This window comes from Heptranchias perlo, chromosome 10 (genome assembly GCF_035084215.1).
Source record: "Heptranchias perlo isolate sHepPer1 chromosome 10, sHepPer1.hap1, whole genome shotgun sequence".
Lineage (NCBI taxonomy): Eukaryota > Metazoa > Chordata > Chondrichthyes > Hexanchiformes > Hexanchidae > Heptranchias > Heptranchias perlo.
Genome location: NC_090334.1, coordinates 44,700,965 through 44,726,395, shown reverse-complemented (window position 1 = coordinate 44,726,395; position 25,431 = coordinate 44,700,965). Strand labels below are relative to the sequence as shown.

Sequence of the window (25,431 nt, the reverse complement as noted above, 5' to 3'; positions counted from 1 at the left end):
AGTACAAATACTCCATACCTATTTGACTGAAGGAAATGTTAAAAACTACAAGTGTCCACTGATGAATTTCAATCCTGGAGAAGCTCAAGGAACTTGTAGTGGAGACATTAAACTTTTGCTAGCACTGCCGTGAGATCAGGGTATTTATAGTTTAGGTATGTAAATTAAGCGCCCATTGTACAACCTTTTCAAAGTACAAGTCTACTTGAACTACTTTTTTTGTTTAAAAGGTCAGGTACAAATAAGCTTCTTTGTAGTAGCTATAATACTTTGCTATTTCAAAATTCTTATTGTAGCATTCAACAAATGCTATCTGAATGTTGCTGCAAATAAATATTTTGTTTGAAGCTCTAGTAGCCTCGGCATTAAATACTAAACAAACATTACTTCTGAATTTTGCCACAGTTACCCCATGGTATGTGAGCAGTAACAAATAAAGAGAAGCAATTACCTGTTCTATTCCTTAAGATAAAGTAGCCTATATATCAAAATTCCCACTCTCCCTCTGGACAATCTAGATTTTTGCATTATTACACTTTTATCTGCAATATTGTATCACTTATGTTTATCTATGGCCTCATGATTTTTTATTTTAGAAAAATGTTAGTTTCACTTTACTATTGAGATTTGTTTTCACAAAGAATTCTTGTTCTTATCTGTGGGCTACTTTACCACCTTTTAATCAAAACAACGAAAGATGATCGTGTAGGTGCCCTATACAGAATATGGGTTCCACCTGTACCCTGTATAAAGCAACTAGATGTTCAGCTTAGCTCAGTGGTAGCACTCTCACCTGAATCAGATGGCTATGGGTTCAAGCCCTGTCCCAGATCATAATCCAGGCTGACCAGCGCAGTGCTAAGAGAGTGCCGCATTGTTGGAGGTATTGTCTTTTGGATAAGATTTTCAGCCAAGCAAGAAAAATGTGCTTTAAGCCCCTGTCCCTCAGTTCAGGTGGACGTAAAAGATCCAATGAAACTTTTTCGACGAGGAGAGTGTATTGCCAATATTCCTCCCTCTACCAACTCTGCCAAAACCGATTTACTGGTTAGTCATATCATTGCTGTTTGTGGGGCTTTGTTGTGCACAAATTGGCTACTGTGCTTGCCTATCAAACTGGAGCTGATAGAATCTGAGTTGAAAAAATATCAGCTATTGAAGTACATTATACCCCTTTATATTCAGTATGTGCATAATGCATTTCCATATTGATTTTTATATTGTGACATCTATAGCTTTTAGATGTATAGTAATTAAATTGTTAATTTTCATAATGTATAAATATTATAATGAGGTAATCTAGGCTTTGTGTAAATATATCTATCCTTTAAGCACAGGAACTTTTATTGTGTGGGTCTTTTTGCAGAAGTAGATAATTAATTTGATGTTGGAGAAATCATCAAAATATATAATATTATGGAACAGTGTAACCTGATGTAGTATTACTCACTGATTTGAAGAGGGAAAAATGAATGTAACCACTGATGTATGTGAAATGTAATTTTACAATTCTGAAAATGTCCTATTAGTATTAGCTTGAATAATGCTTAATTTGTACATGTTATGTTGACTTAATTTATGACTCTAAAATTAATGTTTTCATAATGTGTACTGTCATATAATTTTAATTAGAATTATTTGCTTTTCTCTTAGGCTTTTACAGAGACACAGAAGAAGAGGTTGTTGTCATGGAAACAGCAGGTTCAGAAGCTTTTTAGGTCTTTTCCCCGGAAATCTCTCTTGGATATGCCAGGCTACCGACAGCAAAGAAAGTGTGTTTTTAATATTTTATCTTCTCGATTGTGGATTTACTGTCTATTCATTTTAAATCCATTTATCATTCCTAACTAATGTGCCGTATATCTAATAAAATTGTGGGGATGAGCAAAACAAATGTTAAATTTCCATTTTCCTTTGTTTTTGTACTAATTTATGCAAATAATATAAACTTCTATAACTTGCAAAATATCAGCCAAATAAAGTAATGCTCTATTTCTGCTTACTTATCCTTGATGTTCGTAGAGGGAATTCCAGTATTAGTGATTAAAAATAACATTGGAAATTGTTGACTTCAGTTTACGTAATCAAGTATTCTGAAGTTTTTAAATCAATGGTGTTTTTGCTACCTTGACCAAAAGAAAAATGTGAAAAGATTTTTTTTTTAAAAAAAGTTCAAAATGAAGGATTTTAGTGCAGTACTAGTTGCAATGGAATTTAAGTCTTTCATGCCTGTAATGTGCTTAGTGTTAAATTGGTTGCTATTACTTATAAATGGTTACTTCACCACCTTTTGAGTGAATATCTCTAAATTGAAGTACATTTTTCTTGAGGACAGGTAGCTTAATTGAACAAGATCTTACTATTCAAGTAATTCAACGCTACTGTAGGGTGTGGTACTGCAAACAGGCTGGAAGCTCATTTTATTAACCACAAAGCTAGCATAATAGCTTAAAACCCATTGACAATTCCTAGTCATTCACTGCAAAATTATCCATTGACTTGAAATTATAGAACAGTGTTGAAGTTTCTGCAATTATGCATTTCATATATTCAATCAAACACAAATCTTTTCATGCAATTAATTCTTTTCAAACTGTCTTGAGTTCTTTGCTAGTTTTCTCATTAGATTGACAAAACCTTCCTTATAAACTTCAGATGTTTAGTTTTCAGATGGGGATAAGCCAGAAATGTAAATAAATTCAAATTTATTTGGCTTAATCATGAGTTTGACTTTTTGTGAAATTATCAATTCATTAATGAGAAGAAACACACAGCTTGGAGCTAAGCTAAATTTAAATGTCATACTATTGATTTAATTTTATAGCAATTACAGTAATTGTAATTCTGTGAGTTATGCTCAGTGTGGGTCAGACAAGGCAAATATCTATAGCAAATTGCTCATTCCCACTAAAGAAGTGACTAGTAACCAAAATTCATAAAATGTAGCCTGCTTTTTTTTTCTGGACACTATTGCAATCTATATTTTTTCTTTTTATATTTTTGTCTCTATCATATTACCATTAATAGAGGCAAATCCAACCTGTGGACATCAGTAGAGAAGCAGTGAGTGGCATCCCCTAATTAATTAATTAATTATAGACCTGTTTTCAGTTATGCTCTTTCACTTTCTCTCTCTCTCTCTCTCTCTCTCTCCCCCCTTTCCATGACAGCCCAGCAATTTCCAGAGAGAAACCTGAGCACAAAGGAGATTTGAATGTAGGACTCCTTGTAGTGAATCCACTTTGTAACATTGTGACAACAGAGGCCCAAAACCTTGGTTGCTTTGTGGGCTACTACTTTATGAATATCAATGTATTCATAAATGTTAACCAAGAAATGCAGAATATTCAATATAATATGTCCAGTGTGTATTTTGCTTCTGCAATTATGGAGGTGAGCATGGACTGGTGTGACTTATACAAAGGCATGAGCTGTTCCTGCTGAGACACTTGGCATAAAAAATAACATACTCCATTTTGTTCCACCTAATGTTTAAAAGGATACCTTGAGGTCATGATATGTATCTTTTCTTTTCAACACATGCAATATAAGAGAACAAAGGTATAGGATGCAGCTTTAATTGAGGTTTCTAACTCTGAAAACTGTACATGCCGGTCACATGTTTGTGCATTCTCTCTATACATGCACATATATATTCTCAAGTTGATAATTAAAGCTAAACATAGTTTCTCTTTTGTTTTCTTTGCATCTTGATTAATAGTTACAAAAATAACCTGATTCTAATTGCAATTATAAATAGAAATTACAACAAGGAAACAGGCCATTTGACCCAGCCAGTACATGTTGGTGTCTATCCTTCACACAAGCAGTAGTCCGAATCCCATGTGCCCACCATGTTCCTATTTCATCATTATTCCCTTTTCTTTCAACCACTTATGTAACCTATTCTTAAATTCTGATTTGGTAGTTGCTTCAACCACAGCCCCAAAGGCCTCTCTTTTTTTAAAAAAAAAGTTTACCCTGCTCTGTCCTAAATCTCTCGTTAAATCTTGTATCCAGATCCTATCGTTCTAGACCCTCAATCACTAACAGTCCATTTCTATCTACTTTGTCCCATCCCTTCATGAATTTTAAACATCTGTATCAAATCACCCCATAATCATGTATGTTCTAGTGAAAACAGCCCTCATTTGTTCACATTCATATTTGTATATCCCTACAGGCTGCATCCTTATGAATCTGTGCTCTACCCTCTAATACTGAAAAATCGGCAGGATAAGGAAGTTATGCTAAACCTTTATAAAACACTGGTTAGGCCTCAGCTGGAGTATTGTGTTCAATTCTGGCACCACAGTTTAGGAAGGATGTCAAGGCCTTAGAGAGATTGTGGAAGAGATTTACTAGAATGGTACCAGGGATGAGGGCCTTCAGTTATGTGGAGAGACTGGAATTCTACTCCTTAGGAGCAGAGAAGGTTAAGGGGAGATTTGATAGGTGTTCAAAATCATGAAGGTACATAAGGAGAAACTTTGATAGAGTACATAAGGAGAAATTGTTTCCAGTGGCAGGTCAGTAATCAGAGGATACAAATTTAAGATGACTGGCAAAAGAACCTGGGGTGACATGAGGAAACAGTTTTTTTTATGCAGCGAGTTATGATCTGGAATGCACTGCCTGAAAGGGTGGTGGAAGCAGATTCAACAATAACTTTTAAAGGGGAATTGGATAGATACTTAAAGGGAAAAAATATACAGGGGCATGGGAAAAGACCAGGGGAGTGGGACTAATTGGGTAGCTCTACCAAAGAGCCAACATAGGCACAATGGGCTGAATGGCCTCCTTCTGTGCTGTACCATACTATGGCCCATCCTATAATGTCCAATCTGACATTGAATTCCATCTGCCCCTTTTTCTTTATTATTCCACTATCTTATCACTTTTCAGCTTCCTTTGGTCCTCAGAATTATTTAGTATGTCTCCTATTTTAGTATTTTCTGCAAAATTGGACACCATTCTCTCTACCCTATATCCAAATCATTGACGTATACAGTGAACAGAAGCAATCCTGGAACAGAACCCTGTGGGAGACTGCTACCCACTTCCAACGACTGAGAAACTGTCTATAACTCCTTGCTGTTTGACATGTTAACATCTGCTATTTGAAACTCCCACATCCTACAGGAACTGCTTATCACTGTCCCATCCTATCCTGCCATTATTAGTATAAATGTTAGTTTAGTCATAGTTAAGTTTATAGCATCTACTTAAATTTTAATTAAACTGCTCTGCTCCTCATTTCCACTCTAGCCAAATTCCTGTTCATAGATGTACTATTCTCATTGTTTCCCACCTCCTTCCCTTATCCATGTACTCTATTCTCTACCTGGTGCCTGCTCTCTGCTAACTATTTTTATACTCCTACCAAATTAGGTCACAAAACAATTTCAGCTGCGAAGTTAGCTCAACTACACAGTAGATTAATTAATACCTAGCCAGTGACTATGATCACCTGTTAACTGCCAATTGACTATCAGCTGTACAAATTTAAATTTGAAATTCAGTTAGAGGGAAACAACACACACAAGTCATTATAGACATTCCACAGAAATCTATCAGCTCGTTGCAGGATAGCTGTTACGGCTTTAATATTTTTACTCTTTTTACAATTTTTGTTGTCATGACAGTTCTTTATCTTTTTAGAAAATTTTAACACTAAATGTTGTATTTATCTACCTATTCTTTCCACAGCTGGGGTTTTAGTCAGTCTAACTCTTTACCAGCAGCTGGATCTGTGGGTGGAGTAATAGGTAGACGAACTCAACGCCAATTCCAGATGCCCCCTCGAAATCTACCCACTGCTCGTCTGGGTCTTATGGGCCCTAGTGGACTTATGGGTGCCCCACAGCGTAGTGCAACCAGCAATCCTGCCATATTAAAACAAGGGAGACAGGTTTGTTCAGTCTTTTTGCCTTTTGTGTTGCACTTTAAAGATGTGTGAATATGTATTTTTGCTGTTTTGAATATAATTTTTATTTTAGCAAACAGAAGATACAGCACTCCTGTTTAAGTTAAAAGGGCAGGATAATAGACTTTTTAAATAGATTTGCCAAATCTGGATTGGAACAATTTCTCAGATTTTCCTGATTTGAGTAATTTGTCTGGTTCCTTTTAAAAAGACCCAGTGAGAACAGTCTGCAGGCATTTCCTGTTTTTCCTCACTTTGTGTAGAGGTACTGAAAAGGGATGATGAAAATGTGGAAGAGGAACAGACTCTGCTTCTCTGAGAATGGAAGAAGCCAAGAATTTTATGTACAGAACAGTGTATAACAGAGATTCATTCAGAAAGTGTAGAAGTAAAACAATGAATGGGACTTGTAAGGATAGTAAGCTCCGGAGCAGTAGATATTGCCAGCACAGCTAGAGCATGATGTCAAGTGTGCAATTGGCTTTAAATGCCAACAGTTGCCTTATATTAGAGGCAGCATATTTTAAACTTATTTTACAAAATATGGCTTGTTTCCACAGAACCTATGGTTTGCTAACCCTGGGGGGAGTAACAGTATGCCAAGCAGAACCCATAGTTCGGTACAGCGTACGCGCTCACTGCCTGTCCACACATCACCACAAACTATGCTGATGTTCCAGCAGCCAGGTGAGTAAAAGAGAAGCTTAAACAAATGTCTTTCTGTAGGTGGATAAAAATTAACATCAACACTTGTAAACTCTTGGAAAATGTTGAGCCTCAATTGTCACCATGCATTCCTCTCGACTTATAAAAGATTTTTTTTCCCCTGCATGGCCAGCATGTATAGTGGCTGGCTGGCTAAAGGCCAGAGTATGCGATCCAGAGTCTGCTATAGCCTGACCAAAATTTTTTTCTGATGCTAGTCAGATTACTGGATTGATTAAACCACACATCAGTAGTGGGATTTGTCCCTATAAATAACAGGTTGACTATGCTGGATCTTTAGTTAGCTTTCCACCATTGGCTTTGTTACAGCTGGAATTTTATTGCATTAGTGGAACTACAACAATCCTTTCTATTTTTAAATAGTGTGGCACAAGAGATGCATCATGGAAGATACTCAGCTGATAAATATTGATTAGGCTTACTGTGTGTGTATGTGTGTGTGTATGTGTGTGTGTGTATATATATATATATATAAAAAAAATAATATTTTTGTAGGATCATTTGTGACTTTTTGTAAATTTGTTTGTAGAATAAGTAGAAAATCTCAGGAAACCCTGCTAAACATCTTTGTCATGAGTAAAATGTATAATATCTGTAAATAAAATGCCAAATGATTTTTCAAAAATTTGCAGCTGATGTCATAATTATTGCTTCATATAGGATATTTGAACTCTAATTATTTACTAGTTGAAGCAAAGAATTATGATTTTGAAAGCTTGTGCCACATTTATGGTTGATTAAATATTTTACCAGTATAACAAGCCTTAAGATTTATGAATGATCGAAATAAGGACATAAAAACATAAGAAATAGCAGGAGTAGGCTATCCAGCCCCTCGAGCCTGCTCGGCCATTCGATAAGATCATGGCTGATCTTCGACCTCAACTCCTCTTTCCCGCCTGATCCCCATATCCCTTGATTCCCCTAGAGTCCATAAAATCTATATCTCAGCCATGAATATATTCAATGACTGAGCATCCACAAAATTCCAAAGATTCACAACTCTGAGTGAAGAAATTCCTCCTCATCTCAGTCTTAAAAGGCCGACCCCTTATCCTGAGACTATGCCCCCTAGTTCTGGACTCTCCAGCCAGGGGAAACAACTTCTCCACGTCTACCCTGTCACGCCCCCTCAGAATCTTTTATGTTTCAGTGAGATCACCTCCTTCTTCTAATCACCAGAGAGTATAGGCCCAAATAGTCCCGTATACTCAACAATTTCTGCTTTCACTGTGGCAAGAAGTAATTATGAGGAAAGACTAGAAAAACTAAGGTTCTTTTCATTAGAACAAAGAAGGTTAACATAAGAGCTGATGGAGGTGTTCAAAATTTAGGGATTTTGATAAAGCAAATAAGGGAAAACAATTTTCACTGGTTGGTGAATTGGTAACTAGAGGGCATAAATTAAAAATAATAACATAGTAACAGTTTCAGGCGAGAAGATCTTTGGTCCATTTTAGCTCACCTATCCACAGTACTCCCTTGGTGTATTTGTGATAACCCTGAACCCCATTTGACAATATCCTGTGTAGTTCCTTCTCGAAGCCCATTGAGCTGTCCTGTTCCACCTCCCGTGCCACGTACCCTTTTCCGCTACCCTTTTAAGTAAAAACAACTTCCTGCTGCATTTCCTATTTTATTTTGTTATCCTTAATATGTAAATGTGGCCCCTTGTGCTTAAGTTATGTACACAGCAGAAAAGCTTACCTGGATCCAATTTGTCCAAACCTTTCATAATTTTAAACACTTCTGTATTATCTCCTCTCTGTTTTCTCTTCGAGAGCAAAGAGCCAGGGTAATCAATCTTGAGCCAGGGTAATTAGTCTTTCCTTATACAGCACTCCCTTAAGTTTTGGGATCAACTATGTAGCCCTTTTCTGTACCCCTTCCAGTATCTGAATATCCGTTTTGAAATAGGGAGACCAAAACTACCGCCGATATGGTCTCACCAAGACTAAATGACCTCTGAATTTGTTATACCCCTTGTTATGCATCCCAATATTTTTTAACAGCCTGGTAATATTGTGCTGACGGTTTTAGTTACCTGTTTACTTAAAGCCCCAAGATCTTACTTGCTCCCATACCTTGAGCATTCCAATTTAGCACATAATCCACCTACCTTACACCAAATCTCATAACCGTGCGTTTCCCTGTACTAAATTGCATCTGCCATTTCTCCGCTCACTAATCGAGCTTGTCACACTCCTTTTTGAATTTGTGCACACTGATATTCATTATTTGCCACTGCACCCAATTTAGTATTGTCTTCAAATTGGGATACAATTCCTTCCTCTAAGTCATTTATAAACCACAGTGGCCCCAACACTGAGCCATGTGGCACTTCGTTGATAACTGATTACTAATTATATACCTGCCTACTGTTCACTACTGTTTGTTGTCCACCAACGAACCAATTGCCAATCCATTTTAATGCATTTCTATCTATCCTATGGGCTTGAACCTTTACCTATAATGTGGGGCAGTGTAAAATGCCTTACTAAAATCTAGATAGATAACATCCACTAATTCCTATCTACTCAGTCTTTCGTCTCCAAAGAAATTCAATAAATTAGTCAAGCATAACCTCCCACTCCTTAAACCATGCTGACTGTCTCAGATTAGCTCATGCCCCTCAACAATGCTCCCTTATATCAAAAGAATAAGTGGAGAGGTTAGCAAAATTTTTTTTTAAATGTTAAGACATGGAATGCTTTCCAGACACACTTGTGGAAGCAGAATCCATTGTCACTTTAAAAAGAAAGTGGCTAAATAGTTCGTGGGGTGGAGGGAAATGGTATGTGAAAAGCACAGGACAATAGGATTAAATGGATAGCTGTTTCACAAAGAGCCAGTGCAAGCACAATAGGCTGAATTGCCACCTCTTGTGTTGTGAAATTTTATGATTCTATGAATCTTCAGATTTCTTAGTTCTACTTACTGGTTGTGTTGTGCACAGTTGGTATTCAGATTAGAGTTTTTCTACATCAGTACACTAGTGAAGCGATAAAACATTTGCTTAAGTCAGCCTCTTCTTGACACAGAATCAAAAGGAAATTATTACTTTGACATCGCTGTGACACAAAATATCTTAATTGTTAATGGTGCAGCCACACATCAAGTAGAGAATCAGTAGCAAAATCGGGGCGTGTACATAAGAATGGGAAAAAACTGCTTTCCCATTAACTGCCTTCAGTCACCAAATGGTATAAAACTATCTGATCACAAAAACCATTAGATTGTAAGTTTGTCAATTAACATAGCCTCCAACCAAGACAAATGGAGTCTACAGTCCTCTAAATAAATTTGAAAGAGTGAATTACTGGAAGCCTCCTTCTCAATGCTTCCCCATCTCCTCCCCCACCCCCCCCCCCCCCCCCCCAAAAAAAGTGCTGATAAATAAGTGTACCTGGCAATACCACTTGGCATAACTACCCTGTACTATTAAAACCTCCAGCTAACTGATGAGTATCATGGATCATCTATTAGTGTATTGTAATAGTAAAATAAATCTGAAATATCAATAAAGCACAAAAGAATTTGAGGGATGGGTTAAAGCTAAGTTTTAATGAGATGGTAATTCTTTGGACAAGGAATTGCTAATGTGAATAATTTCCCTTTTTTGTTAAGTTTACCATAATTCATTTTTTTTTCTTTTTTGGACATTATCCTGCACTTCAGCTGCTCATTATTTCCAATCGAAATAGTAGCATATCAGTCCTCAGTGGTGATGTCATGTCCCTCCCCATGGCAACAAAATGGTTGATGGTCAGAGGATGCAGTGTTGGCTGCATTACGTAGCACTACTAAAATGCTAATTAAGTTTTAAAGTACCAGATTATGATGAATCATCAATTAGCGTTTAGCGAGTAGGACACTTAATGCTTGTGTTCTTTTGAAAGGTGGTCACTCTATTGCTATTTAAATTTTATATCCATAACCACTGAATGTAGAACTCAATACATGTTGATCTTTTATTTTATCTATTCACAAAATTTTCAAAATAATTGTAGTTGAATGACTCTTGTATGTTTTCCTTCCTCTTAAAAAGACTTGAGGACAGACCTAGAAACTAAACAAGTCTGAGCCTTGATGGTTCTGAGATTGCATTAAGTAAACTTTTAGCCCAATCCATTCAACTGCAACCTGTATCATTCAATGAATTTTGACCAACACAAGTACGCTATATTTTGACAGGGCCATGGAATATTTTGTTTTATAAGAATCTGTTTAAGTGACTTCTCTAAAAGTTTAAATTTTGATGGTGTCTTCTATGGTTAATAAAATTAAATTTTGAACCAATCTGATTCTTTGTCATGGAACTAGTAAAAGGCCATTAGATCCTTGGACACAAATCAAACTTTTCCACTCTATATTTGGGACCAAGGAGAACATATGCCAGCTCCTTAAACTCTCGGACATTATTCTTAGCTATTTCTTTCCAGGAAGGAAAGATTTGCTGGTTGTGTTCTCATGCAAGGGTCAGATTGTCGGTCAACTTATCACTGTTTTATTGTTGTATATGCTCATTAGGGGGAGGGATGGAATTTTTTGGAACTTTAATGTCCAGTGACTGCTTAAAGTATCTAAGTCACATGTAATGCAGGATTCTTGATTGTGCCAATAATTTGACCCAACCTGAATATAGATCCCAAATGTATCAGTCATTTCCATTCCTCATACTGTGGCCCTTTCAGCCTACCTGAATTAAATTTTACTAAGCACCCTTACTAGCCATCCAAGGCGAGGCAAATTTGATTCTGAATTCAAATAAAGTGATAACTTCTAAGAAATAGCCTTTTTGAAAATTACTTATGCAACTTTCAGATGCCAAAAATGTTTTAATAGTTTGGCACTTGTGAAACTGAATATCTAACAAAAATTTCACAATGATAATTCTTGTCTGCTATATATTTTTGAATCCTGAGCAATTTGCCTTTCAGAGTTCCATGTGCCAGTGACAGAACCTGATATAAACAACAGACTGGAATCATTGTGTCTCAGTATGACTGAACATGCCCTGGGTGGTAAGTGTAAAAGATGAAAACAGAATGTAATACGAGCATGTCCAAAAGCCAAATAAAGCATCTGCATAATTAGAATTCAGAATAGTTTGACTGCTTTACAAGTAAAAGAACAATATTGTTATAATTGGTCTGCCTTGGTAAACTAAGTGTATGGTAAAAGAGGCCTTTTTAGTGGGAATAGTTTAACAACCTGTAAAGTTTCCTTTTCACCCATCTAAATGAATGGAAAATATCGATGTGAGATTCATAGCTTATAATTTATGATTTTTTCTGATTATCATTCTGCACTTCAAGTTTGCAGTAAATAAGTCAGAATTCAATGAATATATCACTATCAGCTGCAGGAGTGTTAATGCTTGTATTCTAATACCTGATGCTGACAAAAATTATATAAAGCAGGATTCTTGATTGTCAATAATTTGCCCCAACCTGAAAATAGGTCGTAGATGTATCTGTGCCATTTTCCATTCCTCACACTTGGGTTGCTGAACTACTCCCCCACTAAAATATCCCTTTTATCATCAAAATTAAATTGAACTCCTTCACCAACTCCATAATATGTATAAACTGTAGATGTTTACAGCACTGGAGGTCATTTCAGATCATCATGTCTGTGCTGGTTCTTTGCTACAACAGTCAATAACTAATCCCAATGCTCCCACTCTCTTCCATAGTTCTGCATCTTGCTCTCCTTCAAAATTGTGTCCAATTTTCTTTTCAAAATACAATGGTCTCTATCTCAACCACTCCCTGGGGCAAGCATCCCGTGCTCCAATAAACAACTGCATTGAGAAATTCTAGCCCATCTTCTCACTCTTTCTTAAAAAAAAAATTAATGACCCTTGACTCCCCAACTAGAGAAAATTAGTTTTTCCCTATTCACTATCAAAACCCTTCACAATTTAAAAAACCTTTATTAAACCCTTTTTGTGCTCCAGTGGAAATAGTCCCAATATCTCAAACCCCTCCTTATAACTATGGGTTCCTATACCTAGCATCATCCTGGTGAATATATGCTGTACACACTCTATGGATTTAATATCCTTTCTATAATGGGATGCCCAAAACTGCATACAATGCACTGTGGCCTAACCAACGTCTTATACAAATTCATCATTGCTCTATGCCCCTATTTCTAAAACCAAAAAATGCTGTTGGCCTTTTTTATGGATTGATCTACTCGCACTTTCAGGGAGTTAGCTATTTGACCCCCAGGGGTGTCTCTTCATCCACATCCTCCAGTGTCTTTCCATTGAGTGTATACTCCCTCTCATAGTTTTTCCTCCTAAAATGTATTATGAGTTTTCCACCTTAAATTACATCTGCCACCTGTCTGCCCATTCCACTAACCTATCTCTGTCTTCCTGATGTCTTTTACGCTCCTCCTCACTGTTTTCCAAATCACCTACTTTGTGTCATCAGCAAATTTTAAGATTGTGCTCCCTATGCTTAAGTCCAAATCATTTTTATGTGTATCAGGACTGACCCTTGAGGTACACCACTTTCCTTCTTCAATCCAAGCAGGACCCGTTTACTCTAATTCTTTGTTTCCCATTCATCATCCAACTTCTTGTACCATATACCTAAATATTTCGAAGTCTCTTCTAAGACACCTTATTGAACACCTTCTGAAAATCTATTTACACTTTTATTGCATTCTATTTATTTCTCCAAGTAGTCACTTCAAAAAAAAACTCCTAAATTTGTCAAATGTGCGCCTTCAACAAATTTGTTTTGGCTGTCCTTGATAACCCATGCATTTCTAAATGCTCACTTAATTTATCTTGAATTATCAATGTTCTAAAAATGAAATAGATGCACGATGGTATAGATTTAATGCTGTCATCTTATTTTAAATTCGCATGTTCTTAGTCAAATTTGACTTGGGATAGGCTGAAAAGGCAGAGAACTTCACTTAGTTTAGGACATAATTTGATCCCTTGCTTAGATTAGTGCCTGGTAATCCATTATTTTTTTGTTTCACAGCAATGGTTGATTTAGGTTAAATGGATGACCGATCAACAACAACTTGCATTTATATAGCGCCTTTAACATAGTAAAACGTCCCAAGGCGCTTCACAGGAGCATTATCAAACAAAATTTGACACTGAGCCACACATAAGGAGATATTAGGACAGAGGTAGGTTTTAAGAGGCGTCTTAAAGGAGGTAGGGAGGCAGAGGTTTAGGGAGGGAATTCCAGAGCTTAGGGCCTAGGCAGCTGAAGACACTGCGACTGAGGGTGGAGTGATGAAAATCGGGGATGTGCATGAGGCCAGAATTGGAGGAGCGCAGAGAGGGAGGGTTGTAGAGCTGGAGGAGGTTATGAAGATAGTGAGGAGCGAGTTTTCGGAGGATGCAAGGTGATAGGGTGGCCAGTAGAGCATTGGATATATTTCCTAATGTGCCTAATTAACGTGCACTATGTTTCTTGTTATTTTCACCAGCTAGTTTTGAATGCTGCAAGGTGACTTTTATATGCACAAATTCTGCAGTACATTTCTGTATACTGCAACATAAATAATGGGAGGAAAAAATATATAGATTTGCATTTTTAATAGTGCTTAAATACTATAACCTTACATAAGTTTTAATTGCTCCAAAAATCAAGTATCTCTAGTATACAGGTATATTGGTTGATCCAGAATTCAAAGGATTGATCTGGTCAGACAAACAATAAGTTCTGTGTCTAAGTTGCTTTTTGATAAGAATTCCCCGACTACTGACGCACTACTTTTCTTGGCAGTTTTGTATTTGATTTCATTAATGATGTGGAAAACTGAATGTACTACTTATAATTAAACCTGTATACCCACAACGAAGTCTCTGTTAAAGCCATTTATTAGTAATATTTTTGGAAAACTCAGCCAATAATGTGGTGTGGTTTGGTATGCAAGACTGCTGTCCATATGTTGAGCTCCAGAGTTCTAACAAAATGAACTGTGTCCGTGTGCCATCTACTTTGCATGTCTCTTAAATAGCTTATTAGTATAGCAAACCTTGAGGCATTTCCTTAAACATCACTTTCCCAGCAAAGTACACAATGTTGAGTTGACTTATGGTAAGATTTTATTTGCAGTCAGCTACTTTTAGTTCAAATGCAGTGAAAGCCTCTCCAGCTTGTCATCAACTGAATAGTAAGTTTTATATTCATTTTGGTAGGCAAAAGTAAGATATTTTCGACGAAATAAAGTCAGTCTGCATATGTTCCAGCAAAAAAATGAAAAGTTGTATTTAATCTTTGAGTTCAAGTTACTTGATATCTGAATTACCAGAGCTAAAACCTATAGCTTTTCAGCATTTCCAGAGACACCTTGTATAGAATTGACTCTTAAATTATATGTAAACCACATAAATTGCTAATTTAATTAATCTAGTTCTGCAAATGTTGCCTTCAGTGATTTATTTCAAAATTCTATTCTTTTTAAAATAAAGCTCCTCTCTTAAATATTGTGGCAATTACAGGGTTAATTCATAAATATTTCTGTGCAAATTTAGATAGTAACACCCAGCGCTGGCAAAAAATATAGATAAGTTTATACAATATATACTACTACCAATATAATAATGGAAGCCCATTATCAATTTATGTTTTGGTTGTATTTGCAATTAACCATGTCATACCACGTCCAAATGTTGACCACTTTCATTCAAAAGAAACCAAATGTAATGTGCTGTCTATAAAAATTCTGAAATGGAGTAGTTACAAATATTGCCCTAATTTACCCGATGGAAATAAGTTGCATGCTCGTGCATCTCCAGATTAAAATGTAATGCCAATTTGAAAACATAAAAAAAAAATTCAAAACTTCAAATGCCTTAAATGTTGAGTGGGTGATAGTGTACTGATATACCGTAGCACTCTGTCATGGAGTGGTCGGATTAAGATTTTTGTCTAAGACTGAAGGAAAGTTTAATATTAAACATGAAGATAGAGGGAAATCTGGATATTTTAAGCACACTTCAATTTTTCTCCTATGAAGAAGAAAGACTTGGGCAATTTAATTTACTTTTACTTGTATTTTTATTGTTAATTGTGTAGGCTAAATAAATGACAACTTGAGGTTCTGCTTACAAGCTGGTTGTTTAGTCTATGTAACCACTCCTCCTAGCCAAAAGTCTTTCTAGCATTGAGTGAAACTGTAGCTGTTTGAATGATGGACTGAATTTGTGTATTTGATCAATCAAAGAGTCTACTAGTATTGAACAGAGTATGTTTACCTTTTAATGATCCTTCTTGATCCTTGTCTATCAAGCAGATAAGAGCTGATTTCAAGTGAGATACCAAGATCTTTTAAGAATTTTGTAATTAGAATTGGAGAGAGGAGCAAATAATTGTCCTTTCCCTTTTGAGAGTACAGCATGATAATTGTATGATTTATATCAGTTAGTTAGTGTTAATTGTATTCACGTGGTGGTATCAATTGGGGACACTCGTACCCTTTCTATAGGCGAGCTTATCTAGGGTGTGGTGTGTGTGTGTAAGGGGATCTGTGAATAAAGGCTTGGAAGCAATCAAAGACCAGGCTCTAGTATTCTATCCTTCACCACATGGCTATCCAATTTTAACATGGTAGCAGAGAATGATTGCCTAAAGGTGGAGGTTGGAAACTATGGGGGGTTTTTTTGGACATAAAAGACAAAACTTAAAAGCCTAGTGGCCATTATAGAAAATGGCAGAAAGCAAGTTTAAATCGTCAAGGTACGAATTCCCACCGATGTTCTCGGAGTGAACCGTATGACCAGTGGAAGAACGAGGTTGATATGTGGAAACGGGTTACTACTCTGCCAATGAGAAAACAAGGCAAGGCCTTGGCGTCACTTCCTGAATGAAATGAAATCAGAAGTAAGGAATTTTCTGAGATGGATGTAGCTCTTTTGGATAATGATGAAGGTTTTACCTTTCTAACAGAATTACTGGATAAAATCTACAAGAAAGATGACCTGTTAAGTGCCTATGAGTCCTGGTCAGCATTGATATATTTCAGAAAATGGACGGTCATTCAATGGCAGAGTACATCATGGACTTTAACAAATTGTACATAAGGTTGACAAAGTTCAAACTGGGAATCCCTGGATTGGTACTAGCATTTAAATTACTAGATTGTGCGAAGGTGTCTCATATGGACAGGCAACTGGTCCTAACTGATGTCCCGTTCTTGGAAAGGAGACTCTTTTGGATCAAATGTCTGCTGCCTTAAAGAAATTCCTGGGGAAACAGTCATTCCCTACAGCCTTCATGGAACAAATGGGGTCTTCCGCTGTGTCACAAAGAATGGAAGATTTGATGGTTACCAGTTTCGAAATGTTCCAGATACTAAACACAGGCACCAGTCCAGGTTTCAAAATTTTCAAGAGACTGGATGCAGGTGTCAATATGACAGAAGGATTAAAGACAACCAGATTGGTGATGAAAGCAGGTACAGCAAATCCAGTTATATCAACAGAAGACTAAATTGGGACAGTAATAACGGACAAATTAATTCCAGGAATGCCGAAGAAAATATCAGGAGTCGCACAACACCAGGTTATAGTCCAACAGCTTTATTTGAAATCACCAAGCTTTCAGAGCTTTGCTCCTTCACCTGACGAAGGAGCAAAGCTCCGAAAGCTTGTGATTTCAAATAAAGCTGTTAGACTATAACCTGGTGTTGTGCGACTCCTTACATTTGTCCACCCCAGTCCATCACCGGCATCTCCACGTCGAAGAAAATATCAGTAGATGCTTTAGATATGACACTAAGTATCATTGAGGTGAATTACCCAGAGCAAAGACGCAGGGTCTTTGAAATGACACACAAAGAAAGTAGTTCTGAGGAAGAGGATGAAGATAATGATGAGCATGAACAGATTATGCTGGTCACGAGTTTTAATCCTGTGATGAATGTATTAGTTGCGGATTCCTTTAATTGTGCGGTGCTAGTGCACGTACTTCAACTGTATGCGGGCTAGATTGGTTAAAATGTTATCTTGATTCACTAAGTAGTGAGGATCGAGGTTAAGGAATATAAAAGTTCTACATGTTTTAGGTTTGGAGATGACACCACCTTGAGGTAACTCCATGTAAGATAGCTGGAGTAAGCCATTTTATAAGTATGGATGTAGTCTCTAGTGAGATACCTATGCTTTTAGGTAAACCTTCCATGAAAAAGGCAAAATTGAAACTTGACATAGAACACGATGAGGCAGTCTTTTTTGGGAAATCGGTTGATTTGCAGTTTACCTGGTCAGGGCATCATTGTATCCCCTTAATAAATGTTTCTCATCAGCGAGTTAGGCAAATATTAATGGCATCAGGCAATAAGGATAAGAGAAGAAATAAAAAAACAAATTGTCTTAAAATTACATAGACAATTTGCCTGCCATCCTTTAAAAATCCTGCTAAAAGATGCAAGTATAGTTGATGAGGAATATAGAAGACTCAAAAGAGATTAGCAAGAAGTATAGACTGAGGCCCCCATGTCCTATTTTAAAATTACTTTAGCACTTAGGTTGGGAGATATAGTTCCATTAGCACTTAGGTTGGAGGATATAGTCTTTACCTATGGGCGCAATCCCAAATTACCTTCTGTTCTTTGTGATAATCCTCCTGCTCTGGAAGGTACTACAATTAGTGCCATTTTTTCTGAGCGTTTAAATGCTATGCATGCGGGGAGACAGGCTTTTATCAAGACTGAGGTATCAGAGAAAATTCGTCAGATACACGAGTGACGTATGTTCCAGAAGGGGCTCATGAATGGAGGGATGCAACAATTTTGGGACTTGCAGGCGAAGCTGCTAGTAGATTTAAATTTTGGTTGAATGTTCAGAATGATGGCCATGCAACGAGGTCCATGGACTGGCAGAATGGGGTAAAAGAGTGGAGAGTATGAAAGTGGAGTACAAGTAGTGATGGGGAGTCCGTAAGTGAATCTCATGTCAGAAAACGATCACGAATTAGAGATGAACGAGGGAGATCTCGCAGTAGTAGTCCCTACAGACATAGAAGTGGAAGTAGAGGACATAGCTTGACTAGGTCAGACAATGAAACAAAGACCACAGAACAGTCACGTAGCAGAGCTAGAAGCAGAAGACCTCACGATTGTGAAGTTTTGGTGGCTGGCAATAAACTTGAGGATAAACGAGTAAGAGGCAAAACAAAGGGCGTTAGATAGTTGGAAAGAATTTGGAGTTTATTCTGAAGTAATAGATAAGGGTCAACCAGCTTTGTCGCATAGATGGGTTTGTACTGAAAAAGTCCTTGCAGATGGGACTTACGGCTAAAGTGAGGTTGGTGGCTAGGGGTTTTGAAGAGAAACTGGGTGATACAGATGTTCAAATGGATTCTCCCACTGCTGGAAAAGTAATTTTAAAAATCTGTTTGGCTCTTTTGGCAACATAGTCATGGGAGTGTAGGTCAATTGACATAAAAGCTGCATTTCTGCAGGGCTATACTTTTCAGAGAAGTGTTTCTGAAACTGCCTAAAGAAGCAGCAAATGCAGAAGGAAAATTATGGAAATTAAACGAATGTGTCTATGGCTTGAATGGTGCTTCCAGGGTATGATATTTTTCGGTGAGATCTGCTTTGCTGAAAATAGGTTGTGTTCAACTAAAATCAGATCCCGCATTGTTTTATTGGTACCATAATGGAAAACTTTCAGGCATCTTCATGATGCATGTTGATGATTTCTTATGGAGTGGTGCTATGGAATTTGAGAAATTCGTCATTAATAAGAGAGTAGAATTTAAAATTGGGAGTCAGGCCTGTGAGGCTTTTAAATATATTGGATTAGATATTAAGCAGAGTGGGTCTAGTATAACTTTAAATCAACAGTTCTATTTAGAGTGTGTTACTCCAATTCTGGTGAATTATACCAGGTCATCACAGAAAATCGATGTTATATCTGAAGAGACAGAGCAATTACGAAGCTTGATTGGTCAGTTGAACTGGTTGTGTCAGACTAGACCAGATGCTGGTTTTGATATGTTGAAGTTAAGTACTTCAATGAAACAAGTAGAGAATGTTTTAAGAGCAAATTAAACATTACAAAAATTAAATATAGATAAATGCGTACATAAGTTCCCATCCTTAGATGACCCAAAGGAAATGAAGCTAGTTATCTTTAGCGATGCTTCACATGCTAATCTTTCTGATGGATATTCTAGTGCAGCTGGTTTCATAGTGTTTCTTATGGGTTAGAATGGGAAATGTTGTCCTTTTTTAGCTAGGGAAGCTAAGAAAATAAAAAGGGTTGTTAAAAGTACTCTGGCTGCTGAAACACTGGCTCTTGTCGACACAGTGGATATGGGATTCTATTTGGCAAATATTTTGAGTGACATCCTGTACAATGGGAGTACTGAAGATAGTATACCTATTGAATGTTATGTAGACAATCGTTCATTTGTGGGATAATGTACACTCTGAAAAATGTGAGTGAGAAAAGATTACGGATTGACCTTGCTGGCTTGAAACAAATGCTGGAGAGAAAGGAAATCTCTAAAATTAAGTGGGTGGATTTAAGCCATCAACTGTTGGATTGTTTTACTAAAAGAGGTACATGTACAAAGAAATTATGTGGGGTCCTGGTGAAGGGTTGTCTCACAATGTAATGCCGTAAAGAGTATGGGAGTTTTTGATTTTTGAAATTTTTGTTTGTATTGTGTGTGTATATATAAAGTTTAATTTTATTTAGAGAGAAAGGAATCTGTTAATTGTATGATTTATATCAGTTAGTATTAATTGTGTTCAGGTGGTGGGTATCAATGGGGGATTCTCGTGCATCCTTTTTGTAGGAGAGCTTAGTGTGAGAGTGAGAGGTCTGTGAATAAGGGCTTGGAAGCAACCAAAGACCAGGCTTCTAGTATTCTATCTTTCACCACATGGCTATCCAATTTTAACACAGCAATCGTGGTCACCTTCAGTTCATTATGGAGCATTAGATTGAGTATCCTTGTAGAAGGGAGGAGTGTAGAAGCAAATCTCTTACAAAAAGTATGATGAACCCATCAAGGCCAGGAGCTTTGTCGGCCGGATGGAATTTTATAACCTTTTGAATTTCTCATCCTCTCTGTATCGTTTATCCTCCCTTTCTAGCTCCTTCGTCTTATCTTGCAAGTTGACTTTGAAATTAAGTTTATTCACTTTGCATGCTGTATCCACCTTATCTTCTAAGGAATTATTCTTCAAATGTTTAAATCCTTGGTGTTTAGTGATCCATACTTTTTGACCGTGTGAGGGAGAACTTTATAAGGTGTGGGAAGGGGAGGATTGGGTAAGTTCTGTGCACAAAGATCCATAGAGGGATAGGTACCTTTCTCTCTTGTCCCAATTAGGTGGGTTACCTCCTCCAGAATATGAGGAGAGTGATTTTATTTAATGAGAGACTAATGCTCATTTCGAAAAGATAATTTAGCTGATGTTCCTATTCAGATGTTCAATATTTATCAATTTAAAATTACTAACATTGCAATTGCCCCATTGCTTATATATAGTGATCCTGATGACAAATCATGCTTTCATGTACTTTTTCCACTATAGGAAGTTTGTGTAAGCATTTTGTGAAATATGTCATGTGTTGTGCATATAAATTATTTCTACCTATGTTGAGTTTACTGTACCACGTATAGGTGCCAATGACCCTCTTAGTTGTTAGCTTACCCCTTTGTCATGGCATAGCTTTTGGAAGAGGTCAAACCATTTTTTATTCATTCATGGGATGTGGGCATCGCTGGCAAGGCCAGCATTTATTGCTGTTTTAAAAGCTGATCAGACCGTGGCTGTTCCTTTTTGTGTCAGCAGATCAATATAACTCTAGTAATGGAATGACATTTTGGTAATGTATGCAAAACAGCAGTTTTTTTGCCCCAGTGTTTGTAATTAGTACCATATGTTGACACTGAAATGCTGATCAGATTTCTTTAGTAACAATATTATGAGGAAATTGGTTGTGTTTTTATTTTTAAATAAATTTGGTGTCGCTCTCTTGGGGAAATTTAAAACAAATGCTCCTAACTTATTTGTACATTAACATTCCATGTTGGTTATACTAAAGCTGAAGGATCCTGTAATGTTTAAGAAGCAGTCATTTAAAATAATGAGTGACTTTGGTCTCATTTTGGTGCAAGCATTTCCAGTCCAGCCCTTCATCCAACACATTCTTGTCTACTAAAATGCAAAATCAATGTTTCCATAAGTAATTGTTTTGAAGCCAAATTCTGCTTGCACCGTTTTCAAACCCTGTTAATATTTCAGTCACTACTCCTAAATGAAAATTGTATTGTGTAGCTTTAAATAAAAATATTAGATTGTATAATGAAGTATTGCTATATATAATCCAATAATAAAACTTCAGAGTACTGACTTTGCTTTTAATTTTCAGATGGCATTGACAGAACCTCTACTATCTAGAAGGTTAAACTACACCATCAGTGCTGGCTCTGAACCACAAAAGTAGCTGCGGGTTCAGACCACAGTTCACAAGTTCCAGTCCTGTGCCCTGGACAGGGTCAACTGATGTCTTGTGTCATGTTTCTCCAATCTGTAATGAACATATTTTATTTTTGCGCAAGAGTCTGGATTATTACTGTCATCAAAACCTGAAGTATTGTCAGGCCAAACAAAAGTAATTCTGTCCATGAAAAGGGTTTTGCAGAGAAGCACCCTTAGATGCCTAACATTGAAGGGTCATAATTCATGTAAACAGAGCAGTTAGTGTAGGTATGACTAATGAATGGGGAAACCTTTTGTAGTGACAAGAGAAGAGGTGAACCTGAAGCAACACAACAGTGGCTGGTTACATTTCTGTATTTAGAAAAGTTATTTTTTAAAAAAAATCTATAAACTTGTACTACAAATGTGTGACCAAAAGAAACAAAGGATGACATGTTGTAAGATGTCTTTCATATTCATTGTATCTGATTGGGGACATTAAGCTCTTTTCAGAATTGAAGTACTATTGTCATGAAGGGGAATTTCAAATGAGGGATTTAAATGTAACTAAATAAATCTGCATATTGTTTACATAAATATAAAGGGTACATAAACATTTTTCAGGTATGCCATTGTTATTTGTATTGCCATTGTTAAAGCATTTTATTTTTTTCCTTCTGCAATAGCAGCAGGTTTGCTTTTTTGATTAGCAGCAAAGCTATGCTTTAGGGGATATTTGGTTTTTTTTAAATAAATTGTAAATGCTAGTCCTGAATAGGTACAGATGTTAAAAATGATGAAATGAAAGAGGGGTTCTGGAATGTTGTTGAATGCAGGAGACTTGTGTGAAATGGTAAGAGTTAAAGTTTAATCAGCCTTGCAGTCTGTTTAACTGTCAGCGAGTACGCTGTTCGCTCTTGTTCTGCTTTAGATTCTTGCCATCCACCCTAAAAAGGCTTAACATTTACAGTTAAAGCAGAGTTGGTATAGTGTACTAGTTGTCAGATCCTGAATATTTTCTTCCTGCCTCTTCCCCTAACCACATACCCAAAGTAAGTGTTCAAAAATCTGCAGTCTAGAGTTTCAACATCTGAGAGAGACAATTAGTTAAATATATAAGATGGGGAAAAAGCAAGTGCTGAGAATCAACGGAAAGAAATGGAATGAGGATGAATACACATGGATATAGAGTTGGAAATGCAGTATTATAGATGAAGTTGGTGATAGAAAAGTGTTAAACTATATACACAAACAATGCATTTATGTTTATAGAGTGAATACAGCTTCAGAAAAGGTAATGTGACTGCATTCACGCTAACACAAATCCTGTTTAAGGAGAGTCCTAAAAAGTATTTACAAATCAGAATTGATATTTATTCCTCCACTGATTTATAGATGCAGAAGTTATCTATTAATTAGATGTATTATTTTAGATATGTTATGTATTAACTTGCTATGGCTGGTAACCATGAGTATGTCTCAAAATATTAACATCCATTTAGTTAATTTTTTAATATTATAGCTTATTTCTATTGACAAGGTATAGGTTAAATATTTACATATCGACAAAAAAGTTTGTTTTGCTAAGAAGTGCTGTCTAGTGAATTAATTTTAACATGTGGCTTCTGTCTTGAGAACACTGATGCCATTCTTTGTTCTTCTGTTGAGTCCTGTATTGACTGCAGGTGTAGAGCTTGATTAATACTATCCTATGTAAAATGAATTATTTATGAAATGATGATTGCATGCATAAGGCTGTGAAGTCAAATATCTAGAAATAAAGCGGCAGTGCCTTTCCTTTTGTATCTTCCACCTACCCCAAATGTTCACTGTTTTATACAGAGCAAGGTAACACCACCAATTCAAAAACAAAGGTGATAAGACATATTCTTGATATTTATAGTCTTTGTTTTTGTTTTGTTAAATGTTGTGCACAAGAATATCCCTGCAAGCCCAGCACAAAGCCTGGCCTAGCAACTGTTTTGGATATGTTTGAAGTACTTAACTTCTTGTGGACATTGAAAAACTTAGTGGAAGAGCCACACAAAACACTTATCCTACTATCGTGAGCTGTGCCAGAAATGGAGGTTTTCTGTAATTTCTGCCAGGTTGCTGTGATGCCTTTAAGAGATTATGGCTGGAAAGCAAGACATAAATAGTGAAGATATTTTAAAAGCTCTGCATATGTACAAAGGCTGGTCTTGCAATGGATGTGTGTGCACTATATGTAAAACACTAAATAAAAAATTGAAAAAATTGTTTTGTACAAGTCATCAAAATTTGCTATGGTGGCTTTTATTTTTTGTATTTCTTTATCTTGATTCAAAAAATAGTGAATGTTTATTCCTCTGGGAGGAATAGGAAGCAACAACAACACTAATAGTAATGACCTGGATACTTCCTCCCTCTTTTTTTATTATATTATCCCCTATGTATTTATGGACAGTTTTGTTGAGTTCAATGTAGAACCTCTTCTCCTCTTTAAAATACAGGATCCCTTGTTGCTTTCTTTCCTTTTGTTGCATGCCAGGCAGAGGCAACCCCTCATTGTAAATGCATGCATGCTTATGTTCCTGTTTCCCTCTGTAAAGAAGGTAGTGTACAAAAAGTATGTTTCTTGCATAGTTACTGCTGCACATAAATGCATATTTTTACAGTTTGTCACCTATGGAAAAAGCACGTTTGTTACATGTTAAAGCTTTATGACAAACACTAATACGTTTTACTTGCTGTTCTTTGCAAGTGTATAGTTTTCAAATGTTCTTGTTTAAAGTTACCAATGAATTACTCTTGTGACTTAAACAGCAAAGTTGCTACAATGTATTTATTACTCCCATTTCTGTCACTTAACTAAAATGATGGTTATTTCATATCAGCATTATATTGAAAGTGAAGGGAGATGATTAATACAAGTTTTTGTAACACTGTGGTGTATGTGTCTTTTTTTTAAACTGCAAAATACAAATACACATATCTAGTTTGAACTTTCATAATATGACAAAGAGAAAGGCTCTCTATCTGTAACTCTGTTTACATAGTGATCAGTCATGCTGTTGAAGAGAAAAATTGACCTTTTTGTGGAGCTTCCCAAATCCCACATCATTCTCCGACCAAGAAGGCAACAGGAAAAGCTACTAAACCTTTCCTCTTATGCCTTCTACAAGCAGGTCTAGGAGAACAGCCCAGGTTGACTTAGCTGTCAGATGATTTCTCTCTTGCTCTTTCTCTTTTCCCTTCACTTTCTCTTACTCTTCTTTCTCCTCCTTTTGGGAAAGTGCTGATGTTTCACTCAGTACATCCTCCTGAGAACAATCACAATGTTTGAGACTGCCAATGTCCCTCTATTC

At 36.6% G+C, this 25,431-nt stretch overlaps 1 protein-coding gene across 3 annotated transcripts in view; it reads left to right on the top strand.

Annotated features, from left to right (window-relative positions):
- Positions 1 to 24,978, top strand: part of samd4a (sterile alpha motif domain containing 4A) — a 162,485-nt gene extending 137,507 nt beyond the window's left edge. For all 3 annotated transcript variants that reach the window (XM_067991588.1, XM_067991589.1, XM_067991587.1), the window contains 5 exons: positions 1,654 to 1,772; positions 5,710 to 5,911; positions 6,487 to 6,613; positions 11,593 to 11,676; positions 22,035 to 24,978. In XM_067991588.1, coding sequence (XP_067847689.1) covers positions 1,654 to 1,772; positions 5,710 to 5,911; positions 6,487 to 6,613; positions 11,593 to 11,676; positions 22,035 to 22,063 — 561 coding nt within the window. In that variant the 3' untranslated portion in view covers positions 22,064 to 24,978. The remainder of the gene's footprint in view (positions 1 to 1,653; positions 1,773 to 5,709; positions 5,912 to 6,486; positions 6,614 to 11,592; positions 11,677 to 22,034) is intronic.
- The last annotated feature ends 453 nt before the right edge of the window (positions 24,979 to 25,431 follow it).